This window comes from Diplotaxodon limnothrissa, linkage group LG2 (assembly GCF_057381915.1).
Source record: "Diplotaxodon limnothrissa isolate DT_005_m linkage group LG2, D_limnothrissa_male_GT1.1, whole genome shotgun sequence".
In the NCBI taxonomy this organism is placed as follows: Eukaryota; Metazoa; Chordata; class Actinopteri; order Cichliformes; family Cichlidae; genus Diplotaxodon; species Diplotaxodon limnothrissa.
Genome location: NC_140597.1, coordinates 21,517,041 through 21,535,091, shown reverse-complemented (window position 1 = coordinate 21,535,091; position 18,051 = coordinate 21,517,041). Strand labels below are relative to the sequence as shown.

The following is an 18,051-nucleotide window of genomic DNA, read 5'->3' as shown; positions in this document are numbered from 1 at the left end:
AAGGGAAGCCAAAACAGGAGAAATATGCTCTCTCTTTCTAGTCCCTGTCAGGAGTCTGAGTTCTCTTAAAAATGAAACTTACATTTATCCATGATATCCTGTTTCAGTAGACCAAGAAAATTCAGAGTAGCCTCAGCTGTGCCATCAATTAAATGTAAAACAGTCTTTAATTGCTAAATACAAATAAATATAACATCGTGCTATTTGCTACGTGATGGAAGCAAAATCTCAATAATAATATTTAAGGAAATGGAAATGAATGACTGCTATTGGTTCTGTTCAGTAAGTAAATGTGTGGTTGTTGCAATAACACGCTTGAAACGGCAACAGAACAAATCACACAGAACACAAAACTAGATAATATATGAAAAAAGATTTTATTGTTTACCATAACAGACGTAATTGTGCACACAACACATTGAAAGTATTGCTCGCATGACTTTAAATTAATCCAGGACTAAACCTTTGAGGTTGTTTATTGCAGTCATCATGGCAGCAAAAGCAGAGCTACTGAATTCAAGTGTTATGCTGGAACAGACCGTCTACAGACAAAGCGCTAGAAAAAAGCACTACAGATGTGCTGTTCTGGGTTAAAAATCCTAGTCAAAGCATTTAATAGACATTGAAGGTTAAAACAGGTTTCAGTTTTATATTCTGTGAATATATTATCTGCCTATAATGTAGCACAGCTTTGGTCATATACATGAAAGATTATTATGGCTCGAGAACAATAACTGACACATGGGAAGTTGAGAGGAAAAAGCAGCTGAGAAAATGTTAAATATGTTCAGGAATGGAGGAAAGGCAGCATTAGGTGCTTCTATGTGAGATGTGAAGTAGTTGTTTTTGAATATTTGCCACGTGTCATAACTTAAAGACAAACATAAAGACACAATTTCATATTTTCTTAACAGGTTTCCCCTTCGCACAGTCCTAGCATGCATGGCTCAGACCCTGTGATAGTCAGCGCTCTATTAGATTCATCTCAGCGAGCAGCACAGACGATGATCACCTCGTAAACGATCGTAAAATGAGATCCAAAGAAAAGCCCCAAACCAAACCTCAACCTTTATATCATGTAGCCGTTAAAGAAGTCCCACTTTACTGCACTTTACTGTTTACACTCAGATTGGATTCACTCTGTTTTGGTTAGCTCAGAATAACCACATAAAACAACAACGCAGTACATCTATGCCCACTACACGTGTGTCTGTTTGTCTTTAGGTGCAAGCGTGTCTCCTTTAAGCTTTCTTCATCCCTCTCCCCATCAGGCAGGCGAAGATGGTCATCACCATTTTGGGGTTGACTTCTACCAGGTCTTCAGGCAGGGCGTAGACTTTGGCACCAATCTTCCTCGCCATGGAGACGGCATACCTGGAGAAAGGAAGGATGGTAATTAGAGTGTATCACCTCATCATCACAACGTTGATGTAATAATCAGAATGCCCCACTGCCAGCTAAGGTTCTAGATAGCAATGTAATGAAATACAAAAGCCCAGTAACTACTGGAAACAAACGGAGCAGCAGAGGTGATTACTTGGCATTGTTCAGTTTGTCTTCCTCTGACAGATTTTCCTTTTTAACCAGCTCAAAGTTGACACTCTGCGGCTGGATGGCATCAATCAGGTCGAGAACTGGCAGACTGCTACTGATTATTTTGTCCTAAACAGAAGAGCACACAAGCATCACACATCCACAGCTGGTCTTTCACTCTTCACAAGCAATAATCCACAATGACAAAACAGAATATACATGTGAAAATATCTCACATTACACTAGTAATTGGCTAGTTTGTGTAATGAATGCATACTTTCTCTGGCAAAGTGTAACTTTTTACCTTGAAGCTTTTTATAGAGGAAGTCTTGCCAGCGCCAGACAAAGTCTTGTTGACCCAGGAAATGATCACATCATCTCCAGCAACTTCTCCATGTCCAAGGTCTTTGAGGACATTTAACGTGTACCTGCATGTGGATGTGAGAATATTAGCCTCGTTACTGAGCACTATATTTCCCATAAGCCCCGGTGTTTTTAATCATCAGTGCACCGATGTGTCTCATCATAACAGCTCAGTGCATTAAACTCGATGAACTTGGTGAGAGAGCTCTGACTTTTTCGGTTTCCATCCTGAAACAGCAGTACCCCCTATCTGTCCTCGATTGTACTGCAAACCCAACATAGGAATCAAAAGAAAATCACCTCCTCATCAGCTGCCACACCAGTGCCAGGGTTAGAGTAGGGTTTCCGTCGTACAGGTCCTGTCCACCAATCCCCACCAGGAAAAACCCGGCTTTTTGCTTCCCCAGCTGCACGGCGTAGTTACAGTTTTCAATCTGCAGTGCGCAGAAAGACATTTTTGGGATCTGCACCTTGTTGTTTACACTTTATACACTGTCCCAACTTTTTTGGGAATCCTAGTTTTTACACGCACACAAACAAAACATTGCAAATTTCAAAAGCCACATTTAATTTATAGTAGAAAACATATCAAATGTTTAAAAAGAGTAGATTACCATTTTAAATAATAATACTAAAAAGGTCAATCTGTAGATGCAGTTTTTTCTAAATTCTACTGTGAGTAAAATATGGATTTATGAGATTTGTTAATGTTGTTGATGGATGGATACATTCTGGATACATTCTGTTTTTACTAACGTTTTACACATTGCAACATTTTTTAATATATTTCACGAGTCATAAGTTCAGCTTTCAGGCTGATCTAAACACTAAGACAGTTTTTCTATTCTTGGCTGTCATCGCTGTGAGTAAGATGTCCTTAATATGATCACCTAAGCTTAGACTGTCAGCGTACAAGCTCCATACATCTGCTGACTAGACTGTCTCTGTATGAGGGGCAGCCAATAAGAAAACGGTTGTCTTAAAGAGACGGGAAGAATGTGTGTCGAGTGTGAAACAAAACAAGGTGCTCCACCAAGACCCAATCTAAGGCATAAATATATGGAGCTGGAAATGAGCATCATACACACCCATTAAATGTGTATGTGTCGTTTCCACGTGAACATCTTTTATTAAAAACTGTTCTTTGAATGAAGCAGTTTGTGTATTTACCTTTTTTAAGTGGCCTCCTCCTGCTTTGAATGGAGGGCGATTGACTTTGTCCCATTCCACTGGAACCATAATCTTTTCATAAAGTTGCAGAATCACTATGGCATTCTGCAGATCACTGTACACACACACAGTGGCGTGTGAGGTGAACATGCACATGTAAAATACATATCAGAGTGTTGCTAAACGGTACAGATCGCACACTGACCCATAGATATGATGAACATTTGGAGAGACGCCGAGAGAGTTCATCCAGTTCCTGAAAGTTCTCTCCTCCCTGGTCTCACCTGGAGATCGTGAAAGACAGAGTCAGCCACAGGATCTTACCTCAGCGACTACAGGAGCGAGAAAGGAAATGCTCATCCATGCTTACTCTCCACAATCCACTCTTGGTTCTCTGGTTTAGTGAGAGCCGGGTGTTTGTTGAAAAGGGTCGCCACGAAGGCCATGTTGAGCTTAGAGTTTCCACTCACAACATCGGTGGCAGTGACAAACTGCCTGCAGCCCAGACGGTTGGCCTGCTGCAGCATGCACTCTGCTCTCTTTACCAGATCCTGCTCCTGTGACACACACAGGCACAGAGGCGTGTGATATGCATGTATTTAAATGACAGATTCATCCTCTGTATTAGTTCTCAGTTTTCAAGCGTTCAAATAAAGAAATTGAACCATTTTCTCTGACATCACTGGGGCATTTTTCTACTGTGTGTGTGTGTATGCAGGGTGTGTATGAAGGGTTAGGCCTGACTAGAACAGCACTACAAACAAAGAATCTACAAGGCAAACGACATGCTGCCTTTCAAGCAAACTCACATATAGACCGCTCATTTCAATGTTAACATGGGGAACATCCTCTTTGCTGCCATCTGGGGCGATCTGCTCGAGCAGGTGGAAGTAGGCCTTGGAGTCCTGCGTGGGAACAGAAGTGCACAAAGGCAGAGACAGACCCGTGTCAGACTGCGCTCATGTTTATTCCCAGCGCTAAAAAAAAGATTCTTCACCCTCAACAAACATGAAGGAGTAAAATTCAATTAAATGTAATATTTATATTCTACTTGTACTTAGCGTAGTTTGATTAGTTAAAGTCAGCATTTTGAGAGTAAACATGAATTTTGAGTGACATTTATTCATTTATTCAGGGTTGATTTCAATAGCATTATGTGTTGTTGCAATATGTGACAATACTCATGCAAAATAAATGTAAATGTGTGTTTAATGTGTGTAAATGTGTGCAAAAATAAAAGTGCATTTACAAATTTTTATATGAAAGCAGAATACAGTTAATTGCAGCCAACTGCAGAGCCAACCTGCCTTTGCTTTTTAATATTTTACTGAACATCTATTTCAGCCGTCCCCAACCTTTTTTGCACCACGGACCAGTTTATGTTGCGGATAAGGTGTCGCGGATAAGCACAACAAAATGAAAACAGCACCGGTACCAAAAAAAGAAGATTTATTCATAACAAACGGGAAAAGACCCAGGAAAACCGAGTTAACGATAAATACGATACAAAATAAAGATAAAAAAACCCCAAAACCATAAATTTCACACCCGAGCCTCAACTCTTGCGCCCCGGTACCAAACGACTCTGGGGGTTGGGGACCGCTGATCTATTTAATTTGACCTATAATTATTTTGCTTATGCTGGGCTTTGGTGGAGACAATCAGTTCATCCTCTACCTGAAACAAACTATCCTCTGTCTTTAAAACGTCCCTCCCCTTTAGCCAGCTTCCCTCTGATTGGCTGTCCCTCATGAAGAGAAAGCTCAGAGAAAAGCAGGTAGCTGTGTTTAGCCTGACATGACGATATCAGATATGTGAACTCAAACAGAGCCATGAGTGGAAAACAAACGTTCTTCTGTTTCACAGGGACTATTTGTGCATATTCTGCCCTCATCATTTAAATATTCTAGTTTAATGTTTAATCTAAGCAACTATTCAAACGCCCGTGTGTCAGAGCTACAACCCATGAATGAAGTGTTTATACTGTCACAGGCATATTACCCTGAAGAGAATGTGATTTTTTTTAATTGTGACCCAACATCTGTAAAAGATCAAATAAGGATTCAGTCTCTAATAGCAAACAGTGAAGCGACTGGTTACATTTTCTTACCTTAACATCAGCAGAAAAGTTTGATATCTTCATCCCGACTTTCTTTAAATGGAAATTGACCCAGCGGAGCAGCAGCTCTTCAGGACTGAGCTTCATCAGTTCCTCCAGACTCTCACCTTCCTCTAGCAACGCTGCAATAGCTATACAGAGAGAGAGGAATGACTCTGGTGCCTAAACTAAACTCCAGCATGTATTTAAAGGACAACTGCTATATAAACTTCCATGTTCTGATCCTGGGACTCTCCTTTTTATCTGGGATTCACTGGGCTCAAACTGTCACAGAGGGTTCAGATTTTGTCAAAGAAGTCAGTGCAGCTTTGGATAGAAGTAAATGTAGTGACACTGCATAAGCTTAGTGAAGAGCTAAAGGCGGGTCAATGTGACATTTTACAGTGAGTCACTTTTTTGTGGCCAGGAAGTGAAATGATAGAAAATATAGGAAAACAAATAATGGGTCCCCTTTAAATTGTGTTTTACTTTTTGCATGTTTGCAAAATTCCCTCTCCACAGACAAATCTATCTGCAAATCTATCTGTGCTCCACCTTCATTGCGGCTCAGCTCGATATCGGCAAACAGCCCTATCTTGATAATCTGCCAGAGGAGCCCGAGCACTAGATGAGGTTTCCCCTCCTTCAGATCTTGAGCTCCGATGTTGACGACCTGGCACCCGATGGCTGAAGCAGAATTCAGAGCCAAGTTCAGATTCTCCTGTAGGATATGAAGGGTCAAGGGTTAAATCGCATTAAGCCAGCACACGATTAAGATGTGAAAGGGAACCAACTGACCTGTTTGGTGAAAGGAGTCAGTTTCTTTTTGTTGATGGTTCTCTCGTCGATGGTGTCAGGCACAGATAGGTTGATGAGTTTACTGAAACAGTGAGCGTGAGGGAAGCATCTTAGCGCACTGCCTGAACGTGACAAACAGCGTCTAAAGAAAACTGCTTTACCAGAGCATGATGCCATCTCCGACAGCTTTAAACAGATCCTCGGTGTTGGGGTTGATGGGGAGAACGTGCTGACAGTCGGGATCTTTCTCCAAAGCCGAGTTGAGGTAGTTGGCAAAGGCGAAGCGCTCCTGCTCTGAAATACGACAAAGCCAAGTGTCAGATCTGTTTCTGCGACGACTAAAACCTGAGGCTGTTTGATCAGAGAGTTCTCTGACTCCACCAGGCGGTGACACCACACATATTATATATGGCGTTACTAACCAGAGATCGAATGTTGAGTTCCTGCACTTGAGAGCTCGCTGGTGCCCCCGATGGCTACAATGCCTTCTTTCTTGTTGAGAGCTTTCCTGAAACTCTGGGCTATGCGGTCGTCCTTGAGTTCCTTAAAGAGCTGAATATATATGCAAACACACGCTAACTTACAGACAATCAAACCATGGTTACTGTATATTTGTCAAGATATTAACCAATATAAGTCATTTATCACTTAATATGTTATGGTACTTTGCCTTTCTTTACAGTACATTAGTATATAAACAGATTTTTATGTAACATGTTTACTTTTTTGGCTGCTGTGAGTAAACTGTTAGTAAAGCTGTGAATTACTACAGTTAGTTAACTAGTGTTACCTACAGCCTCGAACTCTGATAATTCAATTTTGCTGTCGTTGTTCAGATCCAGCTTCTGGAGGAGTTGTCTGAGCTGGTATCCCGGGACAGGACAGCCAACCTCTCGGAAGAGATTGCCAAGTTCGGTGGAGGAGATGTACCCATTGCCATCCGCATCTACACGTGGTGTGTCAAGACAGGAAATGAAAGAGAACTTTACTTAAGCTTAAACTTCTACTCTTTATTTCTTTATTTACAGTTTTCCAGATATGCAGGGCGAGATTTAAAGTGCTGCCATTGTGACATGCTAAGAGTCAGTGCCCTAAAGTCTCAGCTTATGTTTACTCTGTAGTATTTTCCATTGAAATGATGTGCAAATCATGGCATTCTTTTCTCTTCTTACGTTACACAGTGTTCCAACTTTTCTGGAGTAAAATTTACTGAATTGCTCCTTTAGTGCAGCGGTCCTTTTTTGCTCCACGGACAGTTTAATGTCAGACAATATTTTCACGGACCGGCCTTTAAGGTGTCGCAGATAAATACAACCAAATAAAATGATACGACCAAGACAAAAACTGTGCTATTTTGTAAATTTATTAATAATAAGCAAATTCACTGTGTAATTGTGTAACTTTATTAGCAGCGTCCTCCTGAAATGCACCAACAACATTGAGAGTAACATCCTCCTCTCTGCCCCTTAATGCTCTCTGGTCGCTATGGTAACGCGTAAATATTTCTTTCAAAATAAGACGCACGACTACAAAACATTTATAAAGAACATGAAAATATATAATTCACCATAATGCTAAATCAATGAGAGGGGAGACAATGACACCTGAAGTGTGTTGCTTATGCTCAGCCTGCTCCGCAATTTTGTTTTGGTAGCTGGAACCGCAGAAAACCCCGCTTCACACAGGTAGTGTGTGTGTGCTGTTGTGGCAATCTTGGAATATTCTGCCATGACTTTTATCCAAAGTAGTTGATGTCTCGAACATACTTTTAAAGCTTTTAAAGCAGTTCGTGGGTCTTTTGTGAATGGGAAGTAACACTCAGATTATTTTTAAAAGAAAAGACAGTTGATCGTGCACTAGTAAGTTTTTTATTTTTTCTGTGCGGCCTGGTACCAAAAAAATGGGAAAAAAGACCCAGTGAAACCGAGTTAGCGTTAAAAACCCTGAAAATCATCAATTTCACACCTGAGCTTCAACTCTCGCAGCCCGGTACCAAACTCTCACGGCCCGCTAACGGTCCGTGACCCGGGGGTTGGGGATCGCTGCTTTAGACAATAATGGGAATGTAGGCGTATCAAAGCTTCTGTCTGCCAGATCCTGCACACGTACACAGGCGTGCACAAAGAGGCACTTTTCACAGTCATGTACACCACACAGTCAAAAATAAGTGGCTAATTCATAGTTTTCTGCAATGTGAACGAACACACACAAACACACACATTTTTACTCACCCACTTTGTTAAAGGCCTCCTTTATCTCCGCCATCTCCTCGGCACTGAAAGACTTTGACATTCCGACACCTGTGAGACACCTGACACCTACACAGGCAAATGATGCGTGTAAGTGCTGCGTACCAACTCCGGACACATCGCACAGAGCATCAGGAGTAATGACCATAAAAGGCTTATAAAATGCAGATTTCTTATGCATGCATTGTGACTGAACTGGCTGCAGTGCTTCAGTTCGCCCTTCAGTGCGATATGGCAGCCTCGCTTCTGTCAGTCTGCCCCAGGGCAGCTGTGGCTACAACTGTAGCTGCCTCCACCAGTGTTTGAATATGAAAGTGAATGAATAGTGGAATTGTAAAGTGCTTTGAGGGCCCCGAAAAGCGCTATATAAATGCAATCCATTATTATATGGACCAAAATCTCTGAGGCACGCTTCCAGCACCTTGTTGAATCTATATGCCATGAAGAATAAAGGCAGCGTTGAAAGTTAAAGGGGGTCCAACTCAGTACTTAACAGGTGTAACTAATGAAATGGCATGTCAGTGTACATGACAGCATAGAGCCTGAGTGGTATAATAGCCATACACTAATATCATTATTGAAAGCAGCTAGAAATAGAAGACAAGAAGCTTGTTGTAATGACACAGGTTGTCCAGCAGAGCGGCTCCAAATATGCAGCTGGCACCAATTTCCATTTTCAATGTGAAATTTTCCAGCAATGATACCAAAAATATTAAATGTTATTAGGGATCATTTCGTACAGCCATCCAATAGGCCAGTGACTATCAAAGTGTGGGGCCCTGGTGGACCACACAGGTACTGCAGGTGGGCTGCGGTAATAACAGAAATTGAACTAGAAATTAATTACATGCATACAAATACATATTTATATTAATACATTTATTAAAAAATATTTATATAATAAATGAGTTTTAACAGTTTTCTCACTCAATAAGGTTTTTTTTTTTCCAAAAACTGAGCTCCTATTAGGGCTGCATCTCTTGAAACAAAAATCTCTCATGCACCCTGATCATGTTACAGCATGACAAACAAATTAACAGGCAAAGCTGAGCGTGAATATGCAAACAGTGGTTTCTCAACCAGATACACATGGATACAGGCACTTGAATACAAGCCTTCTAATATCTCTATAAAAACTAGAAACAAAAATGCCCCTTTAAAAAGACAACAGTGGTGATCAGACGGCAGTTAGCTATACCCACGGTTATTTGAATAAAGAAAGGAAAAGCATCTCTCCTAACGCAAACCAGCCCAAATATGTGCACATCACACTACTGCTTTGAACTGGTGCAAACAGCATAGAGGTATTTAAAAAGTGTTGCTGTTTTTTAATTTTGATTTTACAAGCTAGATTTCACAGGTTTTTAGGCTTTTAAAGGCAAAAAATGTGATTCGGATTATTTCGAAAATATCGTATTATGATCTAAACATTTTAATTGTGTAGCAACTCGTTCACAATACTCAGTTTATAGGAAATGTACATATCATGCCGCCACCAGGTGTCACTGCTTTGGGAAGATCAGACCTTCAGATGGACGTGTCCTTGCCAATAAATCCAAATCCTTTTATGAGTATTATTATTAGTGTGTGTGTGTGTGTGTGTGTGTGTGTGTGTGTGTGTGTGTGTGTGTTGGGGGGGGGGGGGGGGGGGGGGGGGACTATTATTTGGACAAACCGACCACCTCAAAATTGCCCCTCTGTTGTGAGACGTGACACTGACTGAACAGCACTGCAGCCCGCTGTAAAAGTCTGGCTGTCTGCATGCAATTTGTACTGCAGATAGATTAGGCAGAGCCCGCGCACATGAATGATGTTCATAGCTTATAAAGCCTGGCACATGCTCAGTGTGACGACGCACTTCGTCCGGCCGCTGCTGCTGCACCGTCTGCCAATCACATTCTAGCACTCACTGAAAGAAAAAGCCACTTTCACGTCTATTAACGGTGTGGCTGAGGCCTGAGTGGGAGTTTTATCAGACAGGCTGCAAGTAACGCACAATATGCTGTAATAATATACGTAACTTAGAAGTTATATAGTATTCCAAGAAGACAAAGTCATGAAATAAGAATAAAAGTAATACACAAGGTGACATTTTGCTTAACTACCATGTGTGCATACCATGAGCCATCTAACCCACAAATACTGCGTATTTTAGCATATGTTTAAAATATTATTGAATACAGTCTCTACAAGCATCCCCACATAAGCTGTAAAATGTGATTTCTAGGTGAATGGACGGACAGCTGATGTGTCGCAGTGAGTTTTAAATTGTTTTCTTCCGATGCATAAAAGTCTTTACCTCCTGTCATTAGTCACGAGAAAACGCCCTGAAACTCTCATTGTGCTTACCTGTAGTCGGCGGATGGGGCAAAATCACCCGGGGAAACCAATCTCTCTGTCGGCCTGGCTCTGCCCCTCTGTCCCGTTTTCTTCTGCTGACGCCGCCCGGAGAAGGGAGCCGCTCCGCCCCCTCGGCGCCACCCTTTCCCTTAACCAAGCCTCCTCCTCATGCCCGCGGTCATGTTGAGCACCAAGCAAAAGAAAACACTGTCTGTGGTGTTCTTCGGAGACAATGGCGAAATTTACCAAGAACATAAAATTCTGCACTAATGAAACAGAGAGAAACACGAAGACTCACTTATGGCCAACTGATATGTAATGCTAAACAAATAAAATGTAGTAACACTAACAGTAGCTTAATTAGCATTAATAGCTTGTGTTTCTCAACTTCAAACAATAAACTCTTTGATGGGCAGACTTGAAATACATTATATATAAACTAATGTAAGTAGTTCTAACAATTTTAGCCTATTTACATTAACACTAACTATAATCCATCTGGAAGCAGGTCTCATATCTGGCATCTTTTCACAGCTTTGATAACTTATTTAACAACCACTTACAACCTTTTACTTAATAAGGGAATTTTTGGTATGTTTAACGGTAGAGTAAGAAAAATTTCTAGATTATTTAAATGAAAACATATATCAATATATTGTACATGTAAACATGTAAACAAAGGTAAGCACTAGGTTGTGAAAGGCGGCATGTTGCCTTCAAAGGATACTTTTGAGCTTTTAATAGTGTAAATGTTCCTCATTGGTTCACATATGTGGGAGTATTTATTTGAAAAGAAACTCAAACTGAGCAACTTATTCAAAATCTGTGAATACCCCGTTAGAAAGTGCTATCTTGGTGCTATCTTGGCTACATAAAGTGCTCATAATATAAGTGTAACTGTAAAATTTCTAAATTAAAGTAGTGTGTCAAATCTCACCACTAACAGAATTCTCTCTTCTTACCTTCTCATCTCACTCTTCATAGTGACAGTAGGCTGTTAGTCCATGTTTATCTCAAAGTCTCCACATCTATTTACAGTGATACATTTTGAAGATATCCTAGACTTTTCTGTCTGTAAACACTGCTGCCTTTAGCTACTGTTAGCTACTGTTAGCCAGCATTAGTAAAGTTTTTGTAATCGTTAAATTAATATCAAAGCAGTTGCCACACCTATGTGCCACTGAAAGAACATCATTGGCAAATGTTTATTTAAACTCAACTCACATGTAACTGCTATGTGCAGATAAGCAGAAGAAACTTTAGTATAAAACATAAAATAAATAAAACATACACTCTATCAAGAATGCCAGAAAAGTTTCTTTGTTTGGGCAGCATGAATCCAAAGTAAAATGGTAAATGGCCATGGTAAATGCCATGGTAAGTGGCCTGTGCTTTTACTAGTCCCTAAGGACCCCAAAGCACTTTACATATCCAGTCATCCACCCATTCACACACTGGTGATGGCAAGCTACATTGTAGCCACAGCCACCCTGGGGCGCACCGACAGAGGGGAGGCTGCCGGACACTGGCGCCACCGGGCCCTCTGACCACCACCAGCAGGGAACGGGTGAAGTGTCTTGCCCAAGGACACAACGACCGAGACTGTCTGAGCCGGGGCTCGAACCGGCAACCTTCCGATTACAAGGCGAACTCCCAACTCTTGAGCCACGATCTCCCACAGTAAGTAATAGCCAACAAAATGGTCCAATGAGATAGTAAACTCATTATATCAATCTCAAATTCTAATATGCATCACCATCAGTCATGTGCTTATTTTTAAATTATAGTCTGCTTCAGATTATTCTACAGGTTATTACATTTTCTAAAACAATATGTGTAAACAGTCAGAGCCCTGCTGCTCCTACCAGTCCGTACATGTAGGAATTCCTCCTGCTCCTCTTCCCATTCCTACTCTTCTCATACCTTTCCTTCCTCCCCCTGCTCTGTGATGTCTCTCTCCCTCAGTGGACTGATGTGTTTCATCTTGTCAGAACTGTCACAATTCCTTGATTGTGCCAGACACTGAGCGAGACATTTCCAAAAAGCCACACAGAGAAGGGATGCAATTCATGGCTGTTATTGTAATGAATGAATCCAGTGATGCAAAAGTAAACTGAAACCAGTGTCTAGTCGTTTTTGTAACCTTATACTAGACTAATGAGTGCTGGATTAGACCGCACTGGCTTGTGCACAAAACACTGTGCGATTGAACCTGATTGTCATAGAGAATGAGCTCTGTTTGCCAAAGCTTGGATATATTGAGTCGTCTTTTAACAAAACAAAAAAATCTCCTCCAGCTGGCCTGGGGATTTGTCTTTAATTGACATCAATAAATAGCAAAGATCCTTTTTATTCAGTGTTGTGGTTATAAAAGGGCTTTGGCAGAAAAAGGAGCATCCAGAAAGGTCACTGTGCCACCTCAGCTGATTTCTACTAATATACCTTTACAACCAAAGTAATAATAAACTATAGTTAAGTTACTGCAGTTCAAGCTCAAGTTAAGCAGCTAACAGCGGCTTAGTGCATTTGCAACAACTGTGATAACGTTCATGGCTAAAGAGGACACTGGTGTTGGAGTGGATCGGCCTCTGGAAGGCAGACTTTTTGAAGCATCCCCTCATGTTTCATTGGAACTAAAAACGAAAGGTCAATTATCAGCCTGTGCTCCAGCTTTGTAACTATGTTCTCACTGAAAGACTCCAAAATCATAGGAAATGTGTTGAGTACATTCTGTGTTCACAACTTAGCTCCAACTATCATTGTGTGTGTGTGTTGAGTTCACTGAATCACTTCTGCAGCTATAGAGGAAGCATCTCTCCTGCCCTGTACACATTGCAGTCTAAGGCACAAGTGCATTTGCATTGTACTATGCATGTATTTGTAATTATGCATACCTGTTTATAATCTCGTTCAAACTCACTCGTTTTTCTTTAAATCTGTTGTGTAGCCTGTAAAGGTGCCTGAGTGTACTGATTTATTATTTAAGTTTGGAAGCACAGCTGCTCATAAGTGACTACATTTTTTAATACATATATTTTTAAATAAAAGCCAAATGCCACCCTGTTGAAGTTGGTCCAGATCATATGCTCTGACTCCAGCCACAACTACGATCAGTTGATCTTGGTTTGGTGCCAGGAGGAGGAGGAAAATTTATGGATTTTGAGGAGTGCAGATATGGACAAAACCTTTATTTATTGCATAAAAGAACAAGAAGGTGATGGTAAAGTGTAAATTGCATCCAGGACAGAAACAACTGCCTTATACTGCTGACACAACACAAGCTCTTTGCAAGCATCCGCACAGACAGCATGCAAATGCAAAGCTAGCACCTAGAGTGATGTTATAGCTGAGTGCATACTGACCCCAGTCCAGCAGCCACAACATGAACTTACACAGGGAGCAAAGGCAGTGCTGAGCAGGCTCTGTTCTACATTTTTAAAACAGAATTATTGTCGTTTGAAAACTCTTTTCAACTTTGCATTTTATCGTTGGTTCTGTGTTCATATGTAATAAAAGAATGACTTATTAGAATAGAAATTTGTGGGTTGGTCGTCCCATTGCTTGTTATCGCCACATGAGAGGCCGCTATAAACTGTGTTGATATCACACGTCTGACCTAATCGGTCCATGTCGGTCCTTGGTCATTTTGTGGAAAACACACTAGTTGTTGTTATTGTTGTTTTTGTATTATATAATACAAATACAAATACAGGCCATTTACTACTGTCAAGACTATGTGCTGGAAAAGTTAAAAACAAACAAAAAGGCTGTTTGTCTTTAACAAATACCAAGAACTACTGATATTTTTTTAATGGAAATGCTTCAAATGCTCTTATCTGTTCTCAGGTGTTTTGTGGCTTTAATAATGGATAGATTATATCAGCACTGAAACTTCCTACATTTCACTGCTTATACAGTCCCGATCAAAGTTTCAGACCACTTGAAAAATGGCAAAAAACATCATATTTTGCATGGTTGGATCCAAGTTTCCAAGGTTCCAAATAGAGCGTCAATGTGCAGCAATAAGAAGAAATGGGAGTGAGACAAACCATTTTAATTCAATTCAATTCAGTTTTATTTATACAGCACCAAATCACAACAACAGTCGCCTCAAGGCGCTTTATATTGTGCAGTAGATCGTACAATAATAGATACAGAGAAAAACCCAACAATCGTATGACCCCCTATGAGCAAGCACTTTGGCGACAGTGGGAAGGAAAAACTCCCTTTTAACAGGAAGAAACCTCCAGCAGAACCAGGCTCAGGGAGGGACGGGGCCATCTACTGTGATTGGTTGGGGTGAGAGAAGGAAGACAGGATAAAAGACATGCTGTGGAAGAGAGACAGAGATTAATAACAGATATGATTCAATGCAGAGAGGTCTATTAACACAGTGAGTAAGAAAGGTGACTGGAAAGGAAAAACCCAGTGCATCATGGGAATCCCCGGCAGCCTACGTCTATTGCAGCATAACTAAGGGAGGATTCAGGGTCACCTGATCCAGTCCTAACTATATGCTTTATCAAAAAGGAAAGTTCGAAGCCTAATCTTAAAAGTAGAGATCGTTTTATTGAGCGTGCGGTTTATTGAAAATAAGGCTTAAACTGAAACAGGGCTGTTTTACAGCTGATCAAAAGTTTAGGACCACATGTGCAAATCTGTGCGAAAATGTGGATTCATTGTCATTTTCTATCAGTAGTCATGCTGTTATGACGTTCTGATGGCAAAGGCAAAAAAACGTTCCCTTTTTGAACGTGGTCGGGTTGTTGAACTGCATGAGCGGGGTCTGTCAGTGCTGTGTCCACTCTCACAGCACTGCTGAGGTCGGACACAGTAAGACGGTTATTTGGAATTTCTTAAATGATCCTGAGTGTTATGGAACAAAAAAGGTCAAGTGGAAGACCCAAAAAATGTCACCAGCACTGAGCCGGAGGATCCAATCAGTTCAATTCAATTCAATTTTATTTATATAGCGCCAAATCACAACATAAGTCGCCTCAAGGCGCTTTATAGATACAGAGAAAAACCCAACAATCATATGACCCCCTATGAGCAAGCACTTTGGCGACAGTGGGAAGGAAAAACTCCCTTTTAACAGGAAGAAACCTCCGGCAGAACCAGGCTCAGGGAGGGGCGGCCATCTGCTGCGACCGGTTGGGGTGAGAGAAGGAAGACAGGATAAAAGACATGCTGTGGAAGAGAGACAGAGGTTAATAACAGATATGATTCAATGCAGAGAGGTCTGTTAATACATAGTGAGTGAGAAAGGTGACTGGAAAGGAAAAACTCAATGCATCATGGGAATCCCCCGGCAGCCTATGTCTATTACAGCATAACTAAGGGAGGATTCAGGGTCACCTGGTCCAGCCCTAACTATATGCTTTAGCAAAAAGGAAAGTTTTAAGCCCAATCTTAAAAGTAGAGATAGTGTCTGTCTCCTGAGTCCAAACTGGAAGCTGGTTCCACAGAAGAGGGGCCTGAAAACTGAAGGCTCTGCCTCCCATTCTACTTTTAAATACTCTAGGAGCAACAAGTAGGCCTGCAGAGCGAGAGCGAAGTGCTCTAATAGGGTGATATGGTACTACAAGGTCATTAAGATAAGATGGGGCCTGATTATTTAAGACCTTGTATGTGAGGAGCAGGATTTTGAATTCAATTCTGGATTTAACAGGAAGCCAATGAAGGGAAGCCAAAACAGGAGAAATCTGCTCTCTCTTTCTAGTCCCTGTCAGTACTCTTGCTGCAGCATTTTGGATTAGCTGAAGGCTTTTCAGTGAGTTTTTTGGACATCCTGATAATAATGAATTACAGTAGTCCAGCCTGGAAGTAATAAATGCATGAACTAGTTTTTCAGCGTCACTCTGAGACAGGATATTTCTAATTTTAGAGATGTTGCGCAAATGGAAGAACGCAGTCTTACATATTTGTTTAATATGTGCATTGAAGGACATGTCCTGGTCAAAAATGACTCCAAGGTTCCTCACAGCGTTACTGGAGGCCAAGGTAACGCCATCCAGAGTAAGAATCTGGTTAGATACCATATTTCTAAGATTTTCAGGGCCGAGTACAATAACCTCAGTTTGATCTGAATTAAGAAGCAGAAAGTTAGCGGCCATCCAGGTCTTTACGTCTTTAAGACATTCCTGCAGTTTAACTAATTGGTGTGTGTTATCTGGCTTCATGGACAGATAGAGCTGGGTGTCATCTGCATAGCAGTGAAAATGTATGCTATGTCTTCTAATGATACTGCCTAAGGGAAGCATGTATAATGTAAACAGAATTGGTCCTAGCACTGAACCCTGTGGAACTCCATAATTAACCTCAGTGTGTGAAGAGGACTCTCCATTTACATGAACAAATTGGAGTCTATTAGATAGATATGATACAAACCACTGCAGTGCAGTACCTGTAATACCTCCAGCATGTTCTAATCGCTCTAATAGGATATTATGGTCGACAGTATCGAATGCTGCACTAAGGTCTAGCAGGACAAGCACAGAGATGAGTCCACTGTAAGAGGCCATAAGAAGATCATTTGTAACCTTCACTAAAGCTGTTTCTGTGCTGTGATGAGCTCTGAAACCTGACTGAAACTCTTCAAATAAACCATTCCTCTGCAGATGATCTGTTAGCTGTTTGACAACTACTCTTTCAAGGATTTTTGATATGAAAGGAAGGTTGGAGATTGGCCTATAATTAGCTAAGACTGCTGGGTCTAGAGATGGCTTTTTGAGTAAAGGTTTAACTACAGCTAGCTTGAAGGCCTGTGGTACATAGCCGATCATTAGAGATAGGTTGATCATATTTAAGATTGAAGAATTAATTAATGGCAGGACTTCTTTGAGCAGTTTTGTAGGAATGGGGTTTAAAAGACACGTTGATGGCTTGGAGGAAGTAATTATTGAAGTTAACTCAGAAAGATCAATTAGAGAAAAAGAGTCTAACTTAACATCAATGGTACTAAGAGTAGCTGTAGATAATATTACATCTGTGGGATGATTACTGGTAATTTTTTCTCTAATGATAAAAATTTTATTTGTGAAGAAGTTCATGAAGTCATTACTAGTTAACGTTAAAGGGATTGTTGGCTCACAAGACCTCTGACTTTTTGTCAGCCTGGCTACAGTGCTGAAGAGAAACCTGGGGTTGTTCTTATAAAGCTTTCTTATAAAGCAGCAAACTATTTCTCCAGGCTAAATGATGATCCTCTAAATTTGTGACACGCCATTTCCTCCCCAGATTACGAGTCATCTGCTTTAGGGTACGTGTTTGAGAATTATACCACGGAGTCAGGTACTTCTGATTAGAGACCTTAGTTTTCACAGGAGCTACAGTATCCAGAGTCGTACGTAGTGAGGAGGTGAAATTATTAACAAGATGATCGACCTCTGTTGGGGTAGCGTTCAGATAGCTGCTCTGCTCTATGTTGGTACAGGGCATTGAAGATGATAACAGTCGGTGGATTATATTCTTAGTTACAGCGCTTTCAGAAAGACATCT

The 18,051-nt window shown here is 40.9% G+C and overlaps 1 protein-coding gene across 1 annotated transcript; it reads right to left on the bottom strand.

Annotated features, from left to right (window-relative positions):
- Nucleotides 1-791: 791 nt before the first annotated feature.
- Nucleotides 792-10,613, bottom strand: LOC146638382 (plastin-3-like). The gene is made up of 16 exons (XM_085368086.1): nucleotides 10,561-10,613; nucleotides 8,194-8,280; nucleotides 6,757-6,908; nucleotides 6,385-6,514; nucleotides 6,124-6,256; nucleotides 5,963-6,044; nucleotides 5,720-5,885; nucleotides 5,177-5,316; nucleotides 3,876-3,971; nucleotides 3,437-3,623; nucleotides 3,272-3,350; nucleotides 3,067-3,181; nucleotides 2,197-2,330; nucleotides 1,838-1,961; nucleotides 1,538-1,662; nucleotides 792-1,374 (listed from the first exon to the last, which is right to left on the bottom strand). The coding sequence occupies exons 2-16, from the start codon at nucleotides 8,252-8,254 to the stop codon at nucleotides 1,242-1,244; spliced, it is 1,857 nt and encodes a 618-aa protein (XP_085224212.1). The 5' UTR covers nucleotides 8,255-8,280; nucleotides 10,561-10,613; the 3' UTR covers nucleotides 792-1,241.
- Nucleotides 10,614-18,051: the final 7,438 nt, after the last annotated feature.